The sequence below is a fragment of the Chaetodon trifascialis genome, chromosome 6, assembly GCF_039877785.1.
Source record: "Chaetodon trifascialis isolate fChaTrf1 chromosome 6, fChaTrf1.hap1, whole genome shotgun sequence".
In the NCBI taxonomy this organism is placed as follows: domain Eukaryota; kingdom Metazoa; phylum Chordata; class Actinopteri; order Chaetodontiformes; family Chaetodontidae; genus Chaetodon; species Chaetodon trifascialis.
The window spans coordinates 9,713,107-9,739,160 of NC_092061.1; the positions used below are offsets into that span (position 1 = coordinate 9,713,107).

The 26,054-nt window shown below is 41.6% G+C and overlaps 4 protein-coding genes across 6 annotated transcripts in view; 2 read left to right on the forward strand and 2 right to left on the reverse strand.

Moving 5' to 3' along the window:
- Positions 1-5,249, reverse strand: part of LOC139333151 (guanine nucleotide-binding protein G(q) subunit alpha) — a 17,431-nt gene extending 12,182 nt beyond the window's left edge. Inside the window, exon 1 of the mRNA XM_070965434.1 lies at positions 4,042-5,249. Coding sequence (XP_070821535.1) covers positions 4,042-4,177 — 136 coding nt within the window. The 5' untranslated portion in view covers positions 4,178-5,249. The remainder of the gene's footprint in view (positions 1-4,041) is intronic.
- wdr31 (WD repeat domain 31) lies at positions 2,864-15,960 on the forward strand. Of its 3 annotated transcripts, XR_011602311.1 has the most exons (12): positions 2,864-3,135; positions 7,458-7,539; positions 9,523-9,593; positions 10,165-10,297; positions 10,643-10,717; positions 10,844-10,988; positions 11,972-12,072; positions 12,270-12,337; positions 13,753-13,894; positions 14,502-14,664; positions 14,787-15,362; positions 15,429-15,960. XR_011602311.1 is itself a non-coding variant. In XM_070965431.1 (10 exons), the coding sequence occupies exons 2-10, from the start codon at positions 9,547-9,549 to the stop codon at positions 14,987-14,989; spliced, it is 1,077 nt and encodes a 358-aa protein (XP_070821532.1). In that variant the 5' UTR covers positions 8,496-8,805; positions 9,523-9,546; the 3' UTR covers positions 14,990-15,960. The 3 variants fall into 3 exon arrangements, 1 of the variants encoding a protein (XP_070821532.1); XR_011602310.1 differs by lacking the exons at positions 2,864-3,135; positions 7,458-7,539 and adding an exon at positions 8,496-8,805; XM_070965431.1 differs by lacking the exons at positions 2,864-3,135; positions 7,458-7,539 and adding an exon at positions 8,496-8,805 and having other exon boundaries at positions 14,787-15,960.
- Positions 15,961-17,376: 1,416 nt separating this feature from the next.
- Positions 17,377-23,478, reverse strand: bri3bp (bri3 binding protein). The gene is made up of 3 exons (XM_070963728.1): positions 23,162-23,478; positions 21,633-21,735; positions 17,377-21,506 (listed from the first exon to the last, which is right to left on the reverse strand). The coding sequence occupies exons 1-3, from the start codon at positions 23,336-23,338 to the stop codon at positions 21,085-21,087; spliced, it is 702 nt and encodes a 233-aa protein (XP_070819829.1). The 5' UTR covers positions 23,339-23,478; the 3' UTR covers positions 17,377-21,084.
- Positions 23,479-25,679: 2,201 nt separating this feature from the next.
- The window catches only part of stpg2 (sperm-tail PG-rich repeat containing 2), a 56,592-nt gene continuing 56,217 nt past the window's right edge, over positions 25,680-26,054 (forward strand). The window contains exon 1 of the mRNA XM_070964006.1: positions 25,680-25,785. Within this exon, the coding sequence (XP_070820107.1) occupies positions 25,680-25,785 (106 nt within the window). The remainder of the gene's footprint in view (positions 25,786-26,054) is intronic.

Genomic DNA, 26,054 nt, shown 5'->3' on the forward strand with positions numbered 1-26,054 from the left:
GCAGCGCCATGCTTTCATAAAAAATAGCACGCAGTTTTGAATGTCGTCCCGTCATCCACGCTGCACTATAAGCTCACCAAAACAAGTCCTAATAACTCAGAAATAACTCTACTCTACGAGAGTCACTGTTTTTATGAGAAACAAGCTGAAAAGACGGCAGCCTGGAAGGTAGAAAATCCCTCCTAAAACATACATTTGGAGAATGTTCAGCAGCATCATACACGCAATGTGTGGCTTATGTGCTAAGACGTACTTTTTAAAACAAAAATGTGTTGAGATCTATTTCAGAAAGTGTCCTAGCTGTCTAACACACACATATATCCCATTCCCTTCACACAGACGTCCCTCCAGACTCCAGCCACCATTCCCCCGGCTAGGTTGCTGCTTTCCTCTCTCCTCCATTCATCTTGAACTTCCCATGACTGCACAGGTTTGGAATCTCAGCTAATGCAGTGGAGCCGCGGTTTCTAGCGTCACTGGCCTGTCGCTTTACGTTTCTCGGGGCCCAAAGTCTTGCTTAAAGAAGAGGATTTTAGTCTCCTCAAAGATAAAGACAAGAGAACAATCTAAGTCTGGAAGTATTCATCATTTTCATTGTGTAATTGCCCTCAAACAAGGTTGTTTTAGCCTAAATGCTCCCACGCCAGCGCGCAGTCACGGGGATGACAGTAGCATTAAAGGCTGAGTTGGAAAGTGAGGAAGTGCTCCTCTTTAACTCAACAGCTACTGAAGTGTCCTCTAAAGCATTGTCCACTGCTCCTCCAGTGCAGCAGCCCAGTCAATGAGCCTCGACTGGAAAACAAGAGTTCACTTGTTCACTTCTAAATACGCAGACTTCACCTACTCGATTTTTGCCGGGTTGTCAGCGGGAAGGTCTCAGACGTATTCTCTGTCCCCACAGCAGACTCATTTCTCTACAGCTGTTGATGATACAGCGACATATTGATGCAGTGTAAATGATAAATAAAACAAAATGTGATCATTTGCTAATCCTTTTTTTTTCATATACTCAATCAAAGGCAATACATTCAATGTTTTACCTCATCAACTTTTTGTAAATATCTGCTTATTCTGAATTTGATGCTGCAACATGTTTCAAACAAGTTGGGACAGGAGAAACTAAAGACTGGGAAAGTTGTGGAACGCTCCAAAAACACCTGTTTGGATCATTCCACAGGTAAACAGGCTTACTGGCAGAAGTGGAAGCGGGAAAAAAAAGGATATCTGTGTTTTCTTTCCTTGTGGATGATGCGAGGTATGAGCTGTTCTAATGGATTATGACAGTGATTTCATTTCATGTGTTTACACTCATTACTCGTATTGCTAGAAGAGATCAATTTCTGCTGCTTCTTGCCGCGGTGCCCCACCTCTTCGTTCTTCTGCTTTGGCAGACATCGATTTTTACTGGACTTTTCCTGAGTCACCGATCTTAGTGAAGCCTTTAGCATCTCTGACTCATTAGCTGGCTTTAAACTATCTGTGTGCCAGACAGCTCCTAAGTGTTACACTAGCAAACCTCCTCCTCCTCCTCCTCCTCCTCCTCCTCCTCCTCCCGCTGCATCAACTCCTCCACTCTGCTGCTAGTTATGTATTCTTGGTAATCTGCCCAGGTTAAATGAGTGTTAATTCTGGAACATCTCCCATATTAGTTTACAATGCATTAATGGATATTAGCTGCACAAGGAGGATGGATTAAATGCTTTCAATGTTTTGTTTTTTTTAAACTTGCTCATTTCTTGTGTTGTGCGGGCTTCAATGTGCACGGTCCCTGTGGATATAAAGCAATTAGTGGGTTTGAAAGACTAAAAGTGAAGCTGAAAAGCCAAGATGATTTGTGAAAAAACAAGCGATGGACACTTTGAAGCACTGAGAAACTTCTCAACTGGAGAGTTTCATGCTGGATCCCACAGGACATTAAGCAATTAGTGAGTTTGAACGCCATAATACACTGATAGCATATGGATTAATAGAGCCACACAGAGCACGCACAACTTCCTCCAGTTAAGTCTACCACTGTAAGCAGGAGTGATGGAGTCTGTACGAAACACACGCACAAACGCTTTCAGCTCATACAGTTAATGAGCTCCAGTCTCACAGAAAAAAAAGGCCAGAATTGTGTGAGCTCAGACGTTGGTGTATGAGCGTCTCTTCTGCCCATGATGGTCAGTTATCCTGGTTAAGCCTCGACCATCACATTTCCTGTTTAGACTCCTTTCAGCCTCTTAGTGCCATCACTTAAATCGTCCCTACAAACTTCATGACAGCTCCACACTGCAGACGATGTCAGAAAAACTCATGACTGTCCGGCGGAGTAGAACCTTCTTCGTGTAGAATCTAACTTTCTGATTAGAGAAAAGTCCTGAACGTTATTTGTGTTTGTTCGAGCGAAATCACACTTATCATCCATCATTACAGGAAACTTTTTACTCTGCTGCTTAATGGATCGAATCTTCCCTACAACTCAAAGACATTAATTGTATGCTTCCTGTCATTAGAGGCGTGCTATTAAACCACTCTGAAATATAATAGCCTATATTGATAGGACCTACTGATAAGCAGCTACCACAAAAAAATAATAAATATCAAACATGAGTCATAATCATTCATTCTTTGGTTTGTATCACATGAGAACAGTGACTAATCATTGAATAAATACCATATACTGTCTTATGAGAAATACAGCGACAACCTCAAACTTTTTGGTGTGGGTCATTGGTTGTTTGTGTGTTTGCATAATGGTCGAATTGTTGAGTATTAAAAAGGGATTAGAGTGCAACAACACCACAATTATGCGTCCGTAATAACAAAGGAGGTGGCAGCCAGCTCCTTCAAATCCCATTCAGGGGGATTCATTTCATCATTCTGTGCTAACGGGAGGGCAAAGGGGAAACCTCTCTCCTTCAACCTCTAGTAAAACGTCCCTCAAGCGGCAAAAACCTCTACATGCCTTCATTAAAAACTAGCCTGGATGATGTGATCTCAAGTCCCAGCCTGCTCCACCACCTTCTCCCCTGTGTATTCTCCGAGGAGCTGAGAGAGGAGGGCACTGGATGAGGAAGAGAGGTTTCTGGCACCACTCACCACGGCCATCACAACTAATGGGCTTTTTGTTGAAATCTAATTAAAAACGGGATGGTGAGTAGATGACTTGTTTTCCTCAAATTTCTCCAGCATGACTAACGCTTCTCGACAGGATTGCCCCCCCCCCCCCCCCCCCGCACTCACATTTCACAACCCCACGCTGTAAAAATGCACAGGTACTGCGTGTTATTAACAAAAGTTTAACCTCTTACGGCACCGTTACTTTATGGTCAAGTGTTGAGACATTGATGGTCTACCTCAGCTCATTGTGGCTCTGCTGCGAGGAGTGAGTCTCATGCATTTATGTATATAAAGGTGGGCATACCGTCACACAAGCTTCTATACCTGATTGGACAGCATGCTTCCAAACTTGCTCCACAGACTTGACACCTGTGATATCAGTGGCCAGGTGAAGCTGCAACACTATCTCGATTACTCCAATAAAACGTTAGACTTTGGCCCAGCTGATGTCTCGCACACACCACCTGAATGGGCAGGCAGGCAGGCAGGGCGAGTGAATGCATGGAGAGTAACAGGTAAGCTTCCCAGCCATTGGAGGGCATTTGTTTCCAAACTGCTGGCAGTTATTCACATCAGGCAGGTTTTTTTTCCACATCGGGAGCCCTGTAGGCCTGGCAGGGCATCACCTCCTCCCTCTGCTGACCTGCCAATCTGTGCACTGGACTCTCAACACCGACATATTTCAACCACCCACTCCCCAACTTCACTCAGGTGGGAAGTCCCACAAACAGACCCCTACCTCGATCTACCTTCCCCACCCCTGCCTGACAAAAGGTATCTGTGGTGACAGGAATCTGGGCTTTGTTACCCCCCCCCAACACACACACACACACACACACACACACACACACACACACACACACACACACACACACACACACACACACACACACACACACACACACACACTCCTCCCGTGTTTCTCCCTGTCGAGCTTACCGAGAAGCAACAGTTTCAGCTCCCGGCGTGCGTCCCTCTTATCCCGGCGGAGCTGCCTTTCGATCTCGTCGTTGATCCGCCTGGCTTCTTTCGCCTCCTCGCTGAGGCAACACGCCATTATGGATTCCAGGGTCATTCTCGCTCCTTTTTGTCCCCCCCCCAACCCCAAACAAAAACACGCTTGTCTGCTTTTCTCCTCCTTCACTGATTCATTCAGATTTCAGCTTCGTCGGAGTAAAAAAAAAAAAAAAAAGGAAAAAAGAAACAAAAACAGAGGCCTGTGAATGCCAAACTGCGTCCTCATACAGGCCTGGTTGTGGTGAAATAACGCGTGGACGCCCTTATAATGAGTGTGACCAGCGCACAGATTGTGCTGGAAAGGAAAATTAGATTTTTGAGAAATTATTGACCCCCCCTCCCCCTTGTTTCGCTTCGCTTTCTGGGCCTCCCGACAGCTTCAAAATAGTGTCCAAAGCGGTTTGACTTGAATATCTGTGCAATCTTAATTGGTGTAATCTGCTTTTCCTACTCAATATGATCAACAGATCCTTTTAAGACACATCCTCCGTGTTGCCCTGTGTGTGATCTCGTTAAGCGTTGCCATCCGTGCCCGGACACCCTCCTTTCAAAGTCTTCAATGTTGCTATTTTTCAATCAGCCAAATCCCTTATGTTCAACTTATCGTCCGTGGGTGCGGGCAACGGGAAAAACACATGAGTAAAGCTGTCGCTTTATTTTCCAATGGCTCGACTCCCGGGCGTGGTAAGGCAGAATATGGCGGACTTTCACTCCAATCCGCTAGGCTGGGATACAGTACAGTTATCTCTCTCCGTCTGCTCAAAAAAACCAAGAAAGCCACACATAACATAGCATTTCAGCCGGAGCCCTCGATGCCGCAGCGGAAATATATCCCCGTTCGTGTTCAGAGGCGTTCACGGCCGCCGCCGAGTAGCGGGCTGTGGAGAAAGGAATAAACGCGGTGTTGTTGCCGTTTTTCCCCCGGACCAATCTTCTCCTTTTCCTCAATTCTCTTCATGTATTTTTATTACAGAGGCCATCCACTCCTCCGCTGGCAGGGTGACGTCGGCCTCCCATCGACTCGGGGGGAGTGTCACGTCAAACAAACGCCGCACAAGTATTTATACCCCCCAACCTGTGGCTTAGAAAATGTGCATGAATGGAGACGCTGAGCTCATATCTCTGTGGGTATGTGTGCAATAGACGGCAGATCCACTTAAATTCTGTTATTGTGTTGGCTTAGCCGGAGAGTCGTCACAGGCACACCTCTGTATATGTCAGCAAATGTGGGGTTTTTATGGAAAGCACTGTATGACTGGGCTGTGACAGTCTGTGACTGCTTCTAAATGCCCTGTGGTTCTTTTTTTTTTCTTCCACAAATCATCACTTAATATCCTCAAGGACTGTGCACATTTAAGCCCACACAAAACAACAAACGAGCAAGTTTAAAGAAACTGAAAGCATTTAATGCGTCCCCCTTATGCATTTAGTAAGCATTAAGGCATTGTAATGAACAGTGTGTACACTTGCAAATACCCCCTTTGAGAATAAGTTCTATTTTTGTTAAAAATAAGAAGGGTGCACATTGCAGCGTTATTGTTTCTGGTTGCTCGATGTTGTGGGGACTTCTTCAAAAAGTAGAACTGAATCTCCGTCACAAAAAAGTCATAAAAATGATATGTTCCACAAATGTATTATTTATTGCAGGCAGTTATATTGCACCAGTGTGCTTTAAATCCACCCTGTGTAAATGCAATATGTGTTTAACCTGTTCCATGTGTCTTTAACAAAGTGAAGAGGTATACAGCAGTTGTTAGTCACCCTATTCTAACAATAGGCCCACACACTTACAGACTGATGAAATGATAAGTGGATGGATGGCTAGATGGATGGATGTTCGAGGCCATATCATGTATCCACAGTTGTTCCATTACGATCATCCCTGCTGTTCTTGTCTGTGCCAAGTTACCAATGATTTAGCCTTGTACTACGGCCTTTTCCACAACCAGACACCTACCTATCATCACCCACACATTAATGGAAGGACAGTCAGTCATCATAAGTCAACACATTATTGTGTGAGTGGTTTTGTTTTGGGTTTGGGGCTCTAGCTGGGTCTTGTGGCTACAGTGGACTTCTCTAGGCCTTCCCAATAGGAACAGTAATGAGGTTGGATGCCAAGAAGCACATTCAATTTCTCACTTGGGTCCCAGTCAGACTCATGTCCAGAGCCATAGCTGAATGAGTGCTGACCTGTTTCCGTTATGGTTTAATGGCCTTTTGTGTTCAGGGCCTGCATGAAAATTTGCTAGTTTTGTTTCTCGGTGGGTCACATGCTGTTTCACCTGCAATTCTGACTCCATTACAAATCATTTCTCTGCACCGCTTTGCTTTGATTTGCCTCTTATTTTAGGAAAAACTCAGGCTCCACTAGCATTATCTAAAACCTTCAAATGGAAACACATTAGCCAAATTAGAAGATTGCCATTTCAGGGCAAAGTCCAGGACTGCATCGTAAAAGATATACAGAACTACAGTATACTTTCAGCAGCGTGTGATATCTCTAGTCCTCGTGACAGTGTGGATGAAGCAAATGGTCTTGAAGTGAGATCATTTTTCTTCATGAGCTGCTTTTGTTTTGCCTTACTACGTAATAAAGTGAGTGAAGTACTGTGTATGTAAGTCAAGGCAAGTGGAGGAATGGAAGCAACTCAAGGCACATTATACCAGGGGATCTCAAACATATAATTTTAACAGACCCTTCAATTCAATTCAATATTCCTTTATTAGTCCCACGAGGGGAAATTCCAATTGTCAGCAGACAAACATGAGACCACAGACTGTTGTACCTGGACAAGGACATGTAGGACAACTTTTGTGTTACTGACTCCACTGTGCGTACAAAGAAAATACTTCTAGTCAAACAGTGGAATAGTCATACATACTCTAATTTAGAAACTACGTGTTGAAATAACATGTCTTTGTAATACAATTAGTTGATTCTAATCAACCTTACTTTGCTGTAAAATGCCTGACAAAACTAATCTGAGATTTTAAATTGAGTCATACTCTCTTAAACCATTTGCTGCAAACAAAGTTAGAATTGAGGTCATCTCACATAGGTATTGAGCAGTGTTGATTGTAACCTAACTAAGTGGCCTATTTAGACCATTTAAATGGGAACATCTCAGTAACTCAGTGCCTAATTGCATGCAATGCATTTGTTTGAATCCAATGAAGTGAAAGCCTTTCTTATCTTTCCCAACTTTATCTTCCGAGCAGGCAAAAGTCTGAGCTATAATGAAGCACATGAGAACCTGACATATAATGAAAAACCTTTAAAGTAGTTGTGGTAGAATTAATGTTAGCTGCTCAGGGACCTGTCTGATTTATGCCAGATTTCCACCTTGGGGAGCCATTCAACCTGTGCCTGTAATGAAGGTCAACCAACCAGCTCTCTAGAGGGACACACAGCCACAGGTAGGTAACATTTTAACCTGTCATGTGTTGTTCTGCATGTGTTGTTTAAGGTCGAGATTCCCCTTTAAACAAACACATCATGTTCCTGGCTGAAAACCATATCACCCCAGTTTATTTTTCATCAACTAGAAAACCATGTAAATTTAAAATCTTGTACTTTATTGGCAAAGTGTATTGTTCACATACTGCATAATCTTTAGATGTACATTTCAACCAAAGAAAAGAGCATGAAACTTTGTGTCAGATTAGACAAGGCTTATTCAATATATTGTATGTGCAGATAAAGTCAATGTATAATGTCTAAAGGGGTGGAGACAAAGAGGGATTATCAGCTGTGCAAATCAGACAACTGCCTCAGGCCCACACCCCCAGGGCACCAAGCTGCCATATAACTGTTGTAAACTGCTTTAACTGTTGTAAAGCACTTTGTGTTGCATTTTAATATGCATGAAAAGTACTATATAAGTAAAGTTTGATTTCATTTGATATGACAGCTGCTTTATGGTACTTGTGATTTTTGTTAAGGAACATACAAATATGGATAACTTAAGCGCCTTAAGGTGAGTCCTGATTTATCTTGAGGTCCTATTTTAAAAAAGATACCTCTGTCAAAATTTGGTTTTAAGGACTTTATTTTATCTGATACTGTACTCACATGGTGCACATTTGTGAACTGTGTTTCATCATTTATACTGGAGACAATGCACAGGTAATAGGAGGGGAAGCCTGACAGCACATTTGGGCTTAGATGTGCCAAAGGAGAACAAAAATAAATATATAACCTCATCAATTTTGAGCCTGTTCATATTAATAGAAATTAACTTTTGACACATGTCCAGAAAGTCTATGCACATGTAGCACCCAGCCAGAAATCCAATACTAAAGCTAAATAGTACATCCGACTTTTATTTTGTAAGGCAACATTTGACTTCCTGTTCCATGTCACGTGACCCCAGCCCTCGCCTAGATACGAGAAAGCGTCGCTCCATGGTCGCTACGGAGAGAGGGATGGGTCCGTGTAGTTAAAAGACACTTCTATGTACTTTCCCGTGCAGTTAGGACAACTCACTACCATGGCAGTATGCGAGAAACGCTTCTCGGTCGTTTCGACAACGTCTCTACCAAGTTTTAACGTTTGTACATGCACGTTTCGGTGCTACTAGTGCATTGGTGTATCTTGGCATGACAGATAAAGATTAGTTAGCATGCTAGCGAGCTAGCCACACTGCCTCAGCATCACACAGCGACCACACCTGCCAGTGACAGGTAAGAAATCTTGCTTCACTAGTCTTCCATCAGTCATGCCATTTTTCACCCTTAGTAACTAAACTTAAAATCCCTTGGTGATGTTGCGTAATGCATGGCAGCGCAGTTCATAGCAGGTGTTTTCGAGTGACTAGCTAATTCCTTGTGACAGTAATGATGCGGCTCTAATAGGATTTGAGCCCTCTCCTTCCTGTCGATTGCTTTAGGAGTACGCCAAGATAACGAGGGAGTGTGCGTGTGTGTGAGAAAGCAGTGTTTTCCTGGGCACTTGTTGCTTAATCTCACCTTGCAGACTGGTCTGTCTTACCCTTATGCAAGATATTTCGCAAGGAGACTCTATCTTCTCAAGTTGGGATGTGTGATTATATCATACCGAATTCAGTGAATGGAAAATAATTAGAACACGATTGTAACAATGTGATCTACGGTGATACATTTGCAGTAAGCGGAGACTTTTATGCTCTCAGGTTAAAGTTTCAATCTGAAATATTTCGGATTTCAGCAGATGACCTGCGTGTATTTAATGGCATTGTTACACTTTGTAACATTCAGTGTGCTGTTTTCTTTGTGCTTAATGTGATTGTCGCTGTTGTAGGGAAGAATTTCCCTTACTGAGCTTTTGAACTGTCCCTCATCATCACAGCTCATTAAGGGAAGGATAGATACGGAGGCAGCTGCGATTGCCAAAGTTTTATGGTATTCCTCTCTCTGTGTTAGTGTGGCTGCAGGTTCCTAGCAGACATGGGCAAACTCCAGAGCAAGTTTCGGAAGAGGTCTGAGCTCTACAGGTGAGACAAGTGCACTACTAAACAGTTTCTTTGTCCTTTTATGCACTACATACCAATTATAACAAGGTTTGCAGTATACAGTCTGTTCACACTATGGAAAAATAAAGACAAAGGACCATAAATGGTATGCATAAGGAAGGTCCTCAGTTTTTGGGGTGTGGTTTGGATGATCATTGTCCACAATCCAGCGCATTATGGAAGTGAAGGAGGCACTCAGATTCAAAATTTAAAAAAATCACTCACAATTTAATGTTGGGAGTATTAGACACCAGTACAATGGAGGTAGGTATATTGCATGTTGTGTAAAGATGATTTCTGTACATAAAGTGACGTATTAAATGTAGGATGTTGTTGCATACAGTTGCTGAGGATTGTTTTCAGCTCAAGAATTCATCTTCAGCAGAAGAGTTTTAGCAGCGCAGCCTGTAAAACATAGTATGAGAATAATGCACATAGATGTAAGCGAAAATCAGGTACCATCACCAGCATTAATATGGGTACAAATAGTGGCTGAATATGTATTTTTTTCTCTGCTAGTTTTTTTTTTGTTTTGTTTTGTGTGTGTGTCCAGGGCCTCTCAAGGGGAGAAGGCAGACTGTACCTTCGACAGTCAGGTGGTGCAGTATGAACCTGCGCATCAAGGGTCCATCAACACTGTCACCAATCTCAGCCCAGATCTGTGCGTCTCTGGTGGGAGTGACCAGGTAAATTGAGCTATGGACTATGGATCTATAGAATTTTACACACAGTATTAATGTTGCTTTTAGAGAAGTTCAAGTGATAAATGAACCATTGTAATAGTTTTAATATCATTTATTGGAATGCCTAAAGCAAGAAAAATAAATAATTAAGGCCTCATTTTTGTTTAGACCGTATAAAAGGTGTAATGAATCTAAAAATAAATGAAAATATCTCAAATGACTACAGTAAAAATGTGAAATTCTGTGGAAAATCCATATGTATGCAGTGATTATTGTGTGTGTGTGTGTGTGTGTGTGTGTGTGTGTGTGTGTGTGTGTGTGTGTGTGTGCGTGCGTGCGTGCCCGTAGGCTGTGGTGGTGTATGACTGGAAACAAGGCCGCATGTGTCAGTCCTTCCAGGGTCACACCCGAGAGGTTACCAAGGTACCGTCAATACTGTGTGTGCGCAAACTGCTAAAAGGTGTGACGCTGTTCAGAGCTGTTACACATTTCACACATGCGTATAATCGGTCTTGTCTACTCTGAATTCTGCCTCCATCTATCTGCCAGACGGTGTGTTATCCAGGCAGCACATGGATCTTTAGCGGCTCGCGGGACAAGACTGTTCTGATGTGGGACCTAAACCAGGGGGATGAACCTATTCAGGAATTTTGTGGGCACGAGTTGGTGGTCAATGGAGTAGCTATCAGCCCTGGTACACACACACACACACACACACGCACGCACGCACACACACACACACACACACACACACACACACACACACACACACACACACACACACACATAATGAGTCTACTCACTCATGAGAAAATCACCAGTCAGTGATTAAGAATGTGTCACGGTGCATGCTTAAAGTCAAGGTTATCATACCAAATGTAATCTGCTTTATCTTTGTGCCAATAGCAACTTATTTAGCCCAAAATATAGCTTACTATCAAAATCAATTCATAGTTATACATTTTCTCAATTCCTCGCATGGTGGTTGGTTTGGGATTTGATAAGTCTGTTCTTGAATATTAAATGAAAAGCAGATCAACAGAGCCATTTACCAGAAAACAGAAACATCTGCAGACTTGGTTAAATATCTCTGTTCCTACTGGCTGCCAGTCACTGCATCACTAAATATACAAAAGTAGTGTAAAGACAAGACTGTAGGTGTAACTGGATGACAACTCCAAACACACTTAAACAACATTTGTCTGAGTGTTCGCCATCAGACCTCCTGAGTATAGATGCAATTATGAGGTGCGACAGAGACTTCTCAACGTGCTGCGTAGTGTTGACGGCTCAGGGAATATCTCTGGACTGATCTCATGTCTCATGTCAAGATGCTGCTACCGTAATGCGTGAAATTGCCACCTGTCATGAATGCTAGTGGTGGTAAATATTAAATCTATTATCAACTTTGACTGGATTATATGTTTTTTATCTCAGCTGTTTTAATTACTAAGAAAGCAGATAAGGTAGATTTCCTTTGGATTCTTCGTTTTAGCAATGGAAGAAATGTTTTCATGTTTATTTGTATATATATTTCAAGTGAGCATTTTAGCAAGTCGTAGAGCTTTAGATGCTTTTCCCTGTCATTGTGATTTAGTCATCTTATGCACACTGTCATTCATTTCACATTATTGATCTGCGCTGAGCATATGGATCTGTTTTCCTTGTGGTTTGTAGATGGGAGAAAGCTGTGCACCGGCTCTCGTGACAACTGGATGTGCCTGTGGGATATTGAATCTGCAAAATGTGAACAGAGACACAACATCTCTAGAAACCTGGTGAGAATAATAGTATGTGCTTTTTTTTGTGCACACAGCCTTGTACAAAGAATTGTTTCAAGCATGCTGGATAGCCTTAGGTGTGTGCCTGACCATGTAAGAAAAAGAATCAAATCAATAAGCCATTCAGTCTTTACTTCCTGGGTTCATGCTCTGCAGGCTTTAAACTTTTGCACTCTCCTTTCATCTCTGTCCAGGTTACTCATGTTTGCTGGGTGCCAGGCAGCTCCTCTGTAGTCCAGACCTCTGAGGATAAGACCATAAGGTACAGAATGATTTGCTACTGCATCTATATTACTGTAACATAGCAAGACAATTGAAATTCAGTACAAGTTCACCTTGTTTACAGTTGGCAATGTGAAGTGTTTCTACTTCATAGAGAAATATAGAGGAAAAAAAGGTTTTGTGGCATGTGATACTACTGCTATGCTACAATTATATGATGATGAGTTGTCTGTGTTTCTCCCCTCTGGAGGTCAAAACGTTACACGAGCAAATCACCAAGTCTTTTTAAAGCTAAAATCAAGTGTAGACAGAGCTGCACGGTGGTTAATTTGTAAATGATGAGTTTCCAGAACATGTGATGGTGATGGCTGTGGAAATGAATAGTGCTGTTATGCTGACAATCAAAGGGGCCTGTCATTGAACACTACAATGCACGATTTAATAAAAACAAAATTCATATCATGCCCATTTTTACTGAAGAGCATGGATCTTCATTGGCCTTTAATAATGTTCAACTCAGAGATAAGTTAGTTTAGTTTATTGTCCTTTTGGAAGTTTATTCTGTGCCTATATTTGCTACTTGCATACTAGCTGCTTTCTGTCTTAGTATATTCTGCATCTATGGTAGCTAATTAGAATGCTACAGATGGTATTAAGTTATGGGATGGTGCCTATACGAGAATGGTAGAAAAATCTCTTGAATAAATACTTCTAGATGCATGTGATATGAAGTATGTAATTTTAGTTAATGAACTGGCAGGTCAACACAGTTGTGGTTGACAGCAGCTACCTGAACTTTAGCATCTGGGAGAATGTAGTGATTTCACATCTTTGCACCCAGCCTAACAGCTCCAGTTCAGTGTGTGAGACACTGGGTTTTCCATACTGTAAAACTTTGATGTTTTACTGTTGTCTCTCCTGTGATTAATCACACACTCTCACTTCACTTTATTTTATTTTTTGTCTCCAAATGTATTTATTCTTTATAATGTCTGTCCGTGTGCTGCTGTAACAAACAAATTTCCCCAGTGGGAAACAATGCAGGTTTATCTTATCTAATCTTTATAGAGATAGAAAGATGTTTTCTTGTTCTATAAATGTGATCATCATCAGATGATACTACTACTGATGATAAAACTGCAAGCATGTTTGGTTTATTACTTTATTTCTCTTTATTACTTTTTATTATAGTTGGAGGATAGATTTTGTCATGTGTTTAAGCAATATGTCTTCCCCATTTCCACCTACTAAGTGGCATAATCTAACAGAATTTTATACATGCAAGTAATTCTCAGCACTCGTGATAAAAAAAATATTGAGAAGAACTTGACAACAGCCTGAGCTAATTCAGTATTACAGTAAAGTGATGATGATCTTCAGTATCCTCCTAATATGTCAGGATGACAGTCGGCTCTCAGTGTGATTCTACAGTAATGTTTCGGTGCGTATGTACAGGGTGTGGGACAGCCGTGCGTGGCAGGTGACCAATACTTTTCCAGCCAAGCAATACATCCAGACCCACTGTGACATTTCTGCAAATGGAAACTACTTGGTGTCCAGCAGCAACGGCTTTGGAGGCCAGGGCTGTGAATCCACGGTGAGAGCACTGGAGGTGTTTTTGTGATTGTAGGCTGTATAGGTGTAGATGTACAGATGGTGAACAGGTCGAGGCTATCAGCAGGTTACCTATTGCCAGGGTAAAGTCGATACTAGACAAACACCAACTGGAATAAATGCGTTTTGTGCAGTTAGCAGTGTGAAATCATGCACTGATAAAGCAGGAAGGCCAGTGGCTACTCAGTTAATGCCAGTTCTTTTTATTTTTTTCTCAGACAACAGTTGCTAGACATTGCTATTTTGCCAATGGCTTCTGAATGTTTCCCTTGTGGGTTTGAGTCCCCCACCTTGAAGCTTGCACCCCCAGCTTGACCAGTTTCTAATCTATATCATGTAAGAGAGATGAGAGTTAAATATGGAGAAGTTAATCCAATGCAGGACTGCCTATTTGACTAATTACCAGTGGTCCTGCAGGACAATCAGGTCTAGTGAAAAGTACCTTAAAAAGATTTGTTGCTCCTCATTTGGGCACACCTTGTTTCCAACAGAGCCTTGAAATCACTGATGTGTCCACAGTCTTGTGCAGATAGTTCTGAAACCTGCGACATTGTTATTTGTTCTCAGTGGAGTTGTGTCTGTGTTATTAGCTCTGGGACCTGCGTCAGCCTGGCTGTAAGGTCGTGGAGTACAGAGGCCACCTCCAGACCACAGCATGCTGTATGTTTCTGCCTACGCCTCCTGGTGGCACACCTAGGGTAGCAACATCCTCCCATGACAGCTCCGTCAAAATCTGGGATCAGAACACAGCAGGTAACATCCACCCATGGGTGAAAACAAATAGAAACACACACATGGGCACACACAGACTGTGTGTGTTTTAGTCTTTTTTCTCTAACTCCTCTCCAACCCTCCCTCTGCCATCCTCTGTTCAGTCTGTTTAGCAACATTGTCTCTGGATGGTGCTGGTCCACTGGTTTCTCTGTCTCCCACTGACTCCACCAGTCTGCTGTGTGCCAGCTTCAACTCGGGCCTCCACCATATCCAGGTGGGCCAGGGATCAAACCAGGCCCAGGGATCTGGGGCAGGCTCAGGTGGAGCTGGTGGCCTTGACATAAAAGTTGTGGCACGCTTCTGACCCCTAAGAAGAGCCTGCTGTTACTGGAAAGCCTGACCTGTGAACAGCCAGCCATCCATCACTGGATATGGACATCATGACTGTTCTTTTTTTTATAATTTTCCATATTTCTATAGACCTTTTTGCTTTGCTAGATTGCCATATAGCGAAGAATGATGAAGGAGATCAGCGAGAGGTGACAGTGACGGGAATGGAGGATGCACCTTTTGTCCAGCAGAGACACCTGGATGTCAACCAGTGCTGCTCTTCTGCTCTGTAAGTCACATCACACATTAACTGATGAGACCAAAGACACCAAAATGATCCTGCTTGGATTGCTGCCTTTTTGGATCAAGTCAGAATAAATGGGGATGGCTGAATTTATACACTGCCGGTGGACTCAATGAGGTGCTTCATGCACACGTTGTATTGGTTTTATTTGTGGTAATACGTTTTGGAGGACATCCTAATGTGGCAGGAGTGATGTTAAGAGTTTGGAAGCATTTGGATGTAGCAGGAAAATATATGGTGTTAATTCTGAGTTGGATAGAAAAATGGAAGCCAAATAGAATTTCATACTAAAAGTATGTAATTAGTTTTTTCCTGGATAAAATATAGTCGGTGCAGTCAGACTTGTGGTCTTGTTTCTCGAGAACTTTGTGGAAAGTTGATTTTCTCATCAAAACAGAGTAATGAGGAACACATGTATGCTGATAATACTGTAACCATTGATTAGCTTGTACTGTACTGTAGCTTTAAGCATGGGACCAAATGAATGCTGACTGTATAAAGATGCTTTGTTTTTAGGTGGAACTCAATCGATAAAGAATACAGATTCTGATATTTTTGAGCTGAAGCTGATGTTTGGTGCCGAAATCCAATATATTTAAATTTGAAAAATACTATGCAAAGTACCAGAGTAATTAACATTTTTAATAAAGCATTGTTGAAACAAACAAATGGGAATAAAGACTTTACAAATGCAGAAGAAAGCTGCTCTGTGACCTGTCAATATTAAACCTGCTACTAGTTTGATCAGCTTTTTTAAATGTGGTGTGGCATAGTATGTTACAACCATTTTGATAGAATTAGCAATCCGGGCTCGTGTAGTTTAGCCAGCAAATGCTATGTTAACATGTTAACATTAGCAGCCAGCTGGCTACAGTAACTGAATTTGGTCACACATACATTCCTATCTGAACTGATTGGTCAGGAGTCACGAGTTACAACACTCGACATAAATGAGCTTTTGTTTGTAGATGTCCAGGTGACCATCGCCCCCAAAGACAGTGAGTGCTGTATCATCCAATTCCAGTTTAGAGAATTATCGGCAGCTAGAGGAACACAATGGACAGGCCAGGAGGTGGATCAGAGTAATCAGTTTAGAGGTAATGTACTCTCAGGTGATTCCAAATGCACTTATAGGGATATTAATGTAAAAGAATAAGTTGATTTAGTACCTACTGAACATCAGTTTGTTCCAGGCAGACGAGACGCAGTAACAAAAGATTACAGATTACAGTGAAAACGTCAGAGTTGCAATAATACAACTCATCAACAAGAGTGGTAAAGAGTAAAATTTAGGGAACGCTAAAAGCAGTTAGTAACCAAAGGTGATCAGATATTTAATTCTCTGAGAATATACTGCATTTGATCCGTTTGATGCGTTATGATTAACCAATAAATGCGATATTTTATAATGTCTGAGGAGTAAATCTTGGTTGAAACTCTAACAGCTGAGATTTTTAACTCGGCCACAGACTTGTTTAATATGCCACTTGCATACTCGTCATGAAATATGAATGCTTTCTTCATCTCATTCATGGTACACCAGCTCACTCCGAGAGATGTGTCCCAATACAAATCCATCATATGTGCCTTGTGTCTCCTGTGAGTAAAGATCTAGTAGAAGAAAGAGAAGAGTGACTTTTTTTTTCCCCCAGTAACATAACTGATGATAATGGTTAACTGTGACATCACTGGCATGTTCCAGCAGGTTTGTGCCTGAAAGCTGCTGCGTACAACTTAATGCTCTGTTATCAGCCACACACTGGCCAGTTTTCACTGGATCTGATTGGGGTTACTTGTTTTTCCACCATGTCAACTTGTTTCAAATCTTTAATTCATGGTTAAAAGAATATTCCTGGCTGCTGCGTGAGTCATAACAGAGCTATGCAGTGCGTTTTTGAGCACACTTTCTTACATGAAGAGGATCAGCTGACACTTATTTAATTCCTTTTTACACTCCCAAATCACCATGAGCTAGTAGGAAACACCAAAGATTCATCAGCGCCACCTAGTGTCAGAAATGTCCTTGGTAGAAAGTTATCAAATACTGCATCTATGAAAAGGGAAAAAGGGACATCTACACAAAATTGTAATGAATCAGAAAGTAGAAGACTTTGCCATACTGTGGTGTTTAATTTATTCAAATCTGGACCTCATTTTCACTTTTTACACAAAAAAGTACCACTTAGCCATCAGCAGGTTTTGATAAAGACACACTCGCACAAAGTAGACATCAGCAGGCAGAACAGTTTGGTGCTTGCCACATCACTGAAGTACAGAAATACTCTGATTAAAAAAAGGTCTAAAAATATTGATGAAATGAAAAAAAAAAAAAACACCATCTACTCAAAATTCAACAAATACAAACAATTGCCTGAAAGAAAGAAAAATATACATTATTGGCACGGAATGTTATAAAAAGCAGGTTACATGGAGAAATGGGAATATGGAAGATACAGTACATAAAATTAATGGAATTACTAGTCGGTCAACAGGCAGAATAAATATAATCTGAACGTAGCGTTCAATCCAGTACTGAGAGACGCCAGCAGAAAGATCCACTGGCATCTTTCAACATCCGAGTGGTAATGTTGAGTGGTACATGAGTAGGTCTCTACAGCTAGTGGCAACTCGAAGTGTTCAGTGTCTCTTCTGTGATATTTGAAAGGAAGGTTTAAGCCTCCCTCTTGCAGCCTCTCGAGTGTTTTCAGGCTTTTTTTTTGTCTCAGAAACTGACATTTTTGTGGTGCTAGAAAGAGTAAACCAGTGAGAGAACTTGTGCACAATTTGAAGAGAAACAATTTCACTCCTTGTTCTTTTTTTCTCTCACAGTTTTAAGTGTCTAAAATACAAGACCTGATAAGAACCCCTCAAAATCCTCAATCTCTTCACGTCCTGAAGCATCTAAAGTACAGTATCACATGTCTGAGACTGTATTCCCTACAATTATAAATGAGAACCTGACCCTTAACATCACTTGACTCCAACTTTAGGATTTGTAAACTGGATAAAACTTTCCTTCAGTGACATTCATGATTATTACAATTCAATTAACACCTTCATAAATCACACATGATGTCATTAATACAACATACAAGTCACAGACTGAGATCACGAATAAGACAGAATGGCTGCAATGATGAAAAAAGAGGAAAATTCAGAGGGCTTGTGTCCAGTTTAGTCCTGTATCATGAAACAGGCCTTGCACGTGTGTTAATTTGGTCTATACAGTACAGTCATAAGTGCAAATGTTGACTGTAATAGTACAGAAAATAAGACTCATTATAATACAAATCTCTAACATAATCATCACATCACATCACATTTTGGAAGGATTCCCTACCTAGGCAGTCAACAACATGTATATCATTTAACAGAACATTATAGGCATAAAAACAGCATGCAAGAAAATCCCAGATTATGGCTATGTGGGCTGCCTGGGGGTGGGGGTGGGGGGGGGGGGGGGGTTTACTGCAGAGATGAACTGGGTGTGTTTGAGGAAAACGAGGACATCTTTTACAACAGAGATTTTCAAACAAAACACGGTAAGTTAATCATCATGTATTCACTCCAACTAATTTTGTTACAATTTGGTGGCACTCAGCTTTCATTCCCAGATGAAGATAAAAGGCAAGACAAACGGTTGTAGTAAGAATATGTGGATCCAGGCATAGTACTGAGTACATGAAAAACCACATGTACAGATTCCACGTGTCTGTACCTGGTGGTACTGTGATGAAACACCTCAGTACACTGAGAAACATTAGGAGTGGGGCAAAAAATGCATCCCAAGGCATCTCATATAAACTAACAGTTGCTGAGGAGTCTGAAATCTAAGCATCATGGGTAAAAATACAGGTTGGTTCTTTGGCCTCCGTAGTGTCATCAACTGTAAGAGCCATCTGATCAAGTCAACCATCCTGCAACATTACTTTACTCAGTGTTTCTCATTAGACAAAGCAACATTTCACCCAACAAATTTGCACAGCATTCGGGTCGTTTGTATAAAAACAAGTGTTTACAGAGTCCGGATTCTAGAAATTTAAATTACAAAAGACTGTGCCAAGGGGAATATGAATAGATGAAGAAATATGTGTTAAGCATAGAGGAGCATGGCAGGGGAGGTCTGTTATGACAGTACACGATGAGAAATATAAAAAAAAATTGGCAGAAATAATAAAGATATAAAAAGCCCTGTCAAACTAAAGTTGGCTACAGTGATGCACACCAAGCATGTGTCCAAAGCACACTTTGTATTAATTAGGCTGGTTGTAGATCTCTCATTAAGTGACTGATGAGCGCAATTATCACATACTAACATGAAACTATGTAGCTTCAAGTCTGCCTTTTCCAGTGCAGGTGCAGGGTCAAATGGGATTGTGCGGTACAAGCTTTTATTGTCGCCACAGGATAAAAGGCACTAGACCTAATTTAATCCGTAACCAAGTTGAGAAATTGATCCCATTTACTCTGCTCCGCTAAAAATCCTCTGTATGAGATGTGTTAAGACATGCTTCGAGCCAGTGCGATGTGACACAAAACGTTTTTCTAAACCACTTTTTGTGCAGAATCTGTTTGTGCATTCACACATTTAAAAATGTTTTTTTTTTCCTCGATTTAAACGTTAGAACCGCTAACCGCCGTTCAATAATTCCACGCTGGTATCAAAATGAAGAATGAGAGTCAAACTTCAGTTTCAACATGACGCAAGAACACAGACTGAGCGGCCATTTATCGATAAGTATTCTACGTTATCGAGACAGATTCCAAAGCATATCTGAAAAACTGTGAAGTGACTCAAAGAGACCAAGACGTGATTTTTATAGACTTGATGTCTCTTTTCCAATTCTATGTGTGTTGGTTGAGTCCCTGAGATATTGCTGCCTGTCTGCGTTCTCTCCCAGTCTGATGGTGACTTTTTGATACAGAGCTTTTTCTTTTCACAAGCTTGAAACACACACACACACACACTGACGCATTTGCACACACATTCGAGTAAGCCACCCGGATGCATTTGCTCATGCTTATGCGCACACACACAAGCACACACACAATGAAAAAGAGGTCCTGATGTCAATCTACTGCCACAATGGAACGGTGACTACATGAAACAATCTAGATCTACATGATTTCAACATTTTGGATGGAAAATGGAATAAATAAATGTCACTATGAACAATTATCCAACGTGTTGAGGATTTTTACATATTAGAAATACAATGTTTGCGTCATCCCCTGCGTCAGGCACCCAACCCCCTTCCTACTTCAATAGTTTCAAAAAGGGGAAAAAAATATTTGTGGGCAAACCTGTGTAAGAATCACATCCCCCAGTTCAGTCTATTCACAGGAACAGAAACAGACAAAGATACATCAAATTATGCTTATTCGTTTGTCACAAGCATTGACAGTGCTTATCCAAACACCCAAATTCAAGCCCCAACTTGGGAGTTTTTCAAAAGTAGCTGAGGAGTAGAATTAGGCCAGCATTTAGAAAACCATGGACATTTCTCTGATAACTTCCTCAAAGATGTAGCAAAAACCTTTCAAAACCTCGACACAAAAAGAAAAGGAAAACTTGTTTGGTTGATTTGCGTAAGCTCCGAGTCAACTGTCCACACCTCTGAGGATTTTTAGGTACTCTGTGACTAAAATCAGCTCAAGCAGTTAAAATACTGTTTCAAATCTAGTTTTGTCCCCCATCTGACAATAGAGTTGTAAATACCCAGTAGTTGTGTAGCTGCAGATGTGTACAGGAAACAGCATTCTGACATCAACTGCAGCTGGTTCTTAATATCCCCCCCTCCCCCCGCCGCCATCCTTGCTGCCACCTACTGCTCGCCGGGGCGCTCCAGGCTGTCTATGACGCGGCTCAGCCTGATGTTAAGCAGCCTGATCTGAGTGTCCAGGTGGTCGATTTTCTCTTCCAGGGAACCTGCCCCGCCTCCCCGACGCCAGTACGCTCCCACTGGGCCCGTCATGAAGTACACCGCCATGATGAAGCACAGAGGCAGCACCGCACGCTCAGGGTCACCCTCAAACTTCTGCAGGATGTAGAGGCAGGACAGAGCGAAGAGCGTGACACGCGCCAGCCAGAAAAAGCGGCCAAACACAGCGTGCAGCAGGTAAAAGAAACCCCCCAGGAACATGGAGAGAAACCAGTAGGCCAAGAGCACAGCGGCCACCAGGAGAAGGGCTCGCGCTGGAGAGTTGGTGAGAGATGTGGGGCTGAAGTAGTGGCTGAGGTTTGAGGCTACAGAGAGAAGAAAGAGAGAGAAGAGGAAGTTGATAAACACACAAAAATGTACATTCTTAATGCAAATCTTACAACATGCTCCTCTCTTTGTGAGCATCTTTCTTTGATCATTTTAAAACTTACAGTCGATGCCCATCACATCCAGCAAATCTGACCAGATCTTCCAGATGGTGTCGAGAAACGAGTCGACTCCATGGACAAACCGCTCCGTCGTCTTGGAGAAAAACTACAGAACCAGACAAAGTGCAGAGAGAAAAGTATGTTTAATTTCTAGTCTTGACCCAGTGTATATGCAGAAGAATAATTCAGAATACGGTAATGTTACACAGTGAAAAGCAACAGTAAAAGGAACAAGACTGTAACTGTAAAGATGAACTGACTGTGCAGAAGAAGATGAAATATTGTAGCATAAGTCAATACAGTTGTTCCTGTCAGCCAAAGGGTTTTATTAGCATTGACAACATGTAATTTCACAGCTATTCCCGACGTGGCTGCTGCTCATTTTGTGCTGTCCTCTGAAACCTACAACATAGACTGCATTGAAACCCGACACCACAGGTTTGGGGAAGTGACAGAACAGCTTTTCTGTCCTGAGATTTTCTAACAGCTTAACGTATCTGGAAAAGCACAAGTATAATAATTAGTATAATTATATAATTACTGACACCTATGATGCTGCATTTTGAGATGTGCGAGGAAGCGACAGCACAGTATGAGGGTTGTGCTCTGGGATGCTCACCTTGAGTGCAACCTTATACTGTATAAGCTACACCTGTATTTGACACCATGTCCCTCACCACAAAGGTCTACTCAGTGTCACTTGGAAGTCAAAGATGATGTCTCTGCTGATCCTCTCAGCCTTGACTGTGAAGACATTAACAAGAGGGGCAGTCTGGCGTCACAGTTATTGTCTGCAACTGATCCATAACTTTGATCAGTCACTTTCTGGTCTCGTGTGATCAGTTAAGCATTCACACAGAGACACAGGGCTTTCATTATACCTCGTCCACTAAGAGGGTATGTGCTGTAAATGGGGTCATTTTTACATTTTCCGAAATAGTTGAAGCAGCTCTGTGCAGTCACACAGTGCATGATCACGTGATTAGCCCAACATGTCACTTCGGCTGGCTTTGGCGGCTCAAAGCAGGAAATAACATGAGACTTCAAAATGCAGGAAGTGGAGCTGGACCAGTGAGAGCACATAAGCTAACGTGTTTTCTTATAAAGAACAGATTTTTCTGATCAAGTGTAGATGAAGTCGATGTACGGAAGTAGCTGCTCTGCTCTGGTCTGGACCAATGGGGTCCAACCATCTGTGCGATGACATTAGATGCACTTGCTGATGGACACAGCACAATGAATGACAATACTGGTCACACGACAATATAACAAATTTTAAGTGTTACTGCGTGAAAACAGACCTCAATTTACTGTTTACGGCGACGCTACCTCACCTGACATCGTCGAGAGGTGGATAAAACATAGAATGAAGGCTAATTTTTCAAAATGGCATCCGTAAAATTGGTGGCCAGGCCTAAGCGCGCTTGTTTCCTGTTCGCCACTCTCACACCACAAAACCGCCTTGGCGACCAGCTTCTCCAAACCAAAGCCAAAGCGAGGCGTTACCCTGACAATAAATGTTCTATACTCACCTTGTATAACCCTCTAATGTTGTCCTCCCCGAAAACACTGCTCAGAGTCTGGTAGATGCCATTAGCTGCCCGTCGGAAGCTGTTCTGGTTGCTGGTCCTGCTTCTGGCCGCTTCGGTTGTGCACAGCAGGGACGCGGAAAGCACCAAGAAAACCACGAAAAAACTGATTCCCTTCATGGCATCAAATGCCCCGAGATGTCAAGCAGAAATGTGTATCAAAATAGCTGAATAAAACGCAAGGTAGAACAGATAGTTAGCTGCCTGAATTGACACCTTGCAGGGGGGTGGCTGACTGGCTGTGATGGTGGTGATAACTCGTGTTGCCTTCAGTGTGTCTCGTAAAATTCCCGCCTCCGCGCCATGAATTGACTTGTGCTTTTAAACGGACGTGGTAAAAGCACTCCATTGATGGTTGCTGCTTCATCTTTTTGGTTAAATGAAACTTACATTATCTTCTGCACCTTGTTAACACGATATCGGTAAGTATCCTCATTGGTGTTTGAAATGGTTTATTTGCGAAACATAGTATATGTATGTCTACTTTAAACGTAGAAAAAGACTGCCAGCTGCGAAAAGACTCGTACGCGTGAACACTATTTAGAATACCTAATTAGAAACACATATTCATTACATGTATTTTCCATCCCATTTATCTCTCTTGGTGTCATACCTCACTGATATGACATTTCCGACGATTATAAAGGCATCAGTTGTCTTCATGTGAATTTGGGGCAGGACAGACTCATCAGAAGCTAGCTGCTGCCCTCTAGTGGTAAAATAGTTTCACTGCCACCCTCTGATTGTTGGCTCAATCCAGCCCTTCCTAGATCTCCGTTCTGGTTTCCTGGACGTCATGACAAACACATGTCTCCACATGCGTGTCTGCAGCTACACAATTAAATTACTACCCAAAATAATGAAATACATTTACCTGTTGTTGTAATTTAATAAACTCAAAGTGATCTACTTTTGATGTCCATAATCAGTTAGACACATGATTACTGTCTGCAATTAAACCTGATTTGGTGCAGTTTTAGTAAATGTTTTCTGCTGTTTTCTTACTGACTTGGTATAAAAGTGAAGAAAGTCTTAGGTGATAAATTGTAATGCAAGTTTTCAGACAATAGGATGTCACTTTGAGCAAATGGATGACCGATTAACATTTTAGCTTGTGACGCAATGATAGATGTTTCATGTTATCTCTGTTACACTGATGATTGTAATTTAGTACACCAGTGACAGGTTGTCCAGTACACTTACAGTTATCATGTCATTGAGAAAATGCAATATTTTTCTCCACTGTATATATATAATTATTACTGTTGTTATTGTGTTATTGGATGGCCTGGTGTCTGACTAGGTTTTCCTCTTGGGGATTAATCACGTTTGTTAAATCAAATACAAGTGCACAGCCCAAACCTCTGGCTTATGACATGACAGGATGCTCAAATAAAGATGCAGTTCACTGCTGTTCCAGAGAGGCACTTATTACTTGGATGGCCTTCCCCTGAGTTCTCATTATCCAAATCTTGACTACATTTCGGGGCAGGCTAATGGTGCAGGAGGAAGTAGGTCAAGACTGCAAATAATGATAACGGGAGTGGTAACAAGAGTGGTACAATAGGGCCAAAAACAGGAACAGTTGTTTTTACAACAGAAATGAGCAAGCAGTGTTGCAGAAATTTCTTTAATCATAGAAACATGAGTGTTTAGTCGTGTTTCTCTTTAAATGAGCATTAACTGGCTCATTTTAGAGAAAGATGAATATACGGTTGGAGTCACCCACTAGATAGGAGGATTGGACGCAGACTGCGCATTTACAACACTTACCATTAAAATATACATGAGATAAATGTATAATAACCTAATTGAGATGGCTTGCAGTAGGTGGACATTTATTTTGGGATGTTTTCACAAATATGTGAACTATTTATGGTAATAATAGTAACACTTAATATTACACTGATACAACATATAATTAGGAAGTAAATGATAGATTAAGCTGCATAAAGTCATGAAAACAAGCTCCACTTATAGCAGCTGCAACACTAAAGTGATGATCACATGAATGCATCAATAATTATAATCCAATAGTACGGTACATATCAATCTGAAATGGGTCATGATTCTGCATAATGAGTACTTTTACTTTTGGTATTTTGATGCTAATACTTTTTCAACTTTTAGTCACGTCAATTTATGAATGCAGCTCTTTCACTTGTACCATTTCTACACTATGGTATTAATACTTTTACTTAAAGGTCTGAGTACTGACCTGTACAGTACTTACTTGGTTTTCTTCTGTTTTCTGACACCATTCGCTGTGTCACGATGCGTGGTATCCAAGCAACGACGCACGCTAAGCAACGCTGAGTGCATATGGGACGCTACGTAAACAGAGCAGTGAAGGAATGTTCAACATAGTTGTAGGGAAACAAATACGGTAAAATGGGAGCTATATTTAATTTTTGCGCCGTTTAGTTAAACTTGCAGTCTGTTTAAGGCGGGGTAAGTTAAAATGTATGACCGAGCTCCAAGAGTGACCTTCATGACACCAACCGGCACCTCACCTGCGGTTGGCCCCGGATCGTACGATGTCACCCAGCGCGAGTCTAAAATATCAGGTAGGAATCAGTTAATTACAAGTGTGGCTTGGGTGGAAAACTTTTAGTTTACCCGAGAAATCCACCCGCTACTATTTCTTTCCCTTTTGTCTCCAGAGAAAATTGGCAAAAATGTGATGTAACGTTAAATGTTATCTAACGTACATTATTCAAATTAACATAGCTAGCTATGCTGGATGTCAAAATGCTAACGCTAACGTTAGCTGGAAAACAGCAAGTTCAGCTAACGTGAGTTCTTTACAGTTATACAGTCAAAATGTAGATTATTT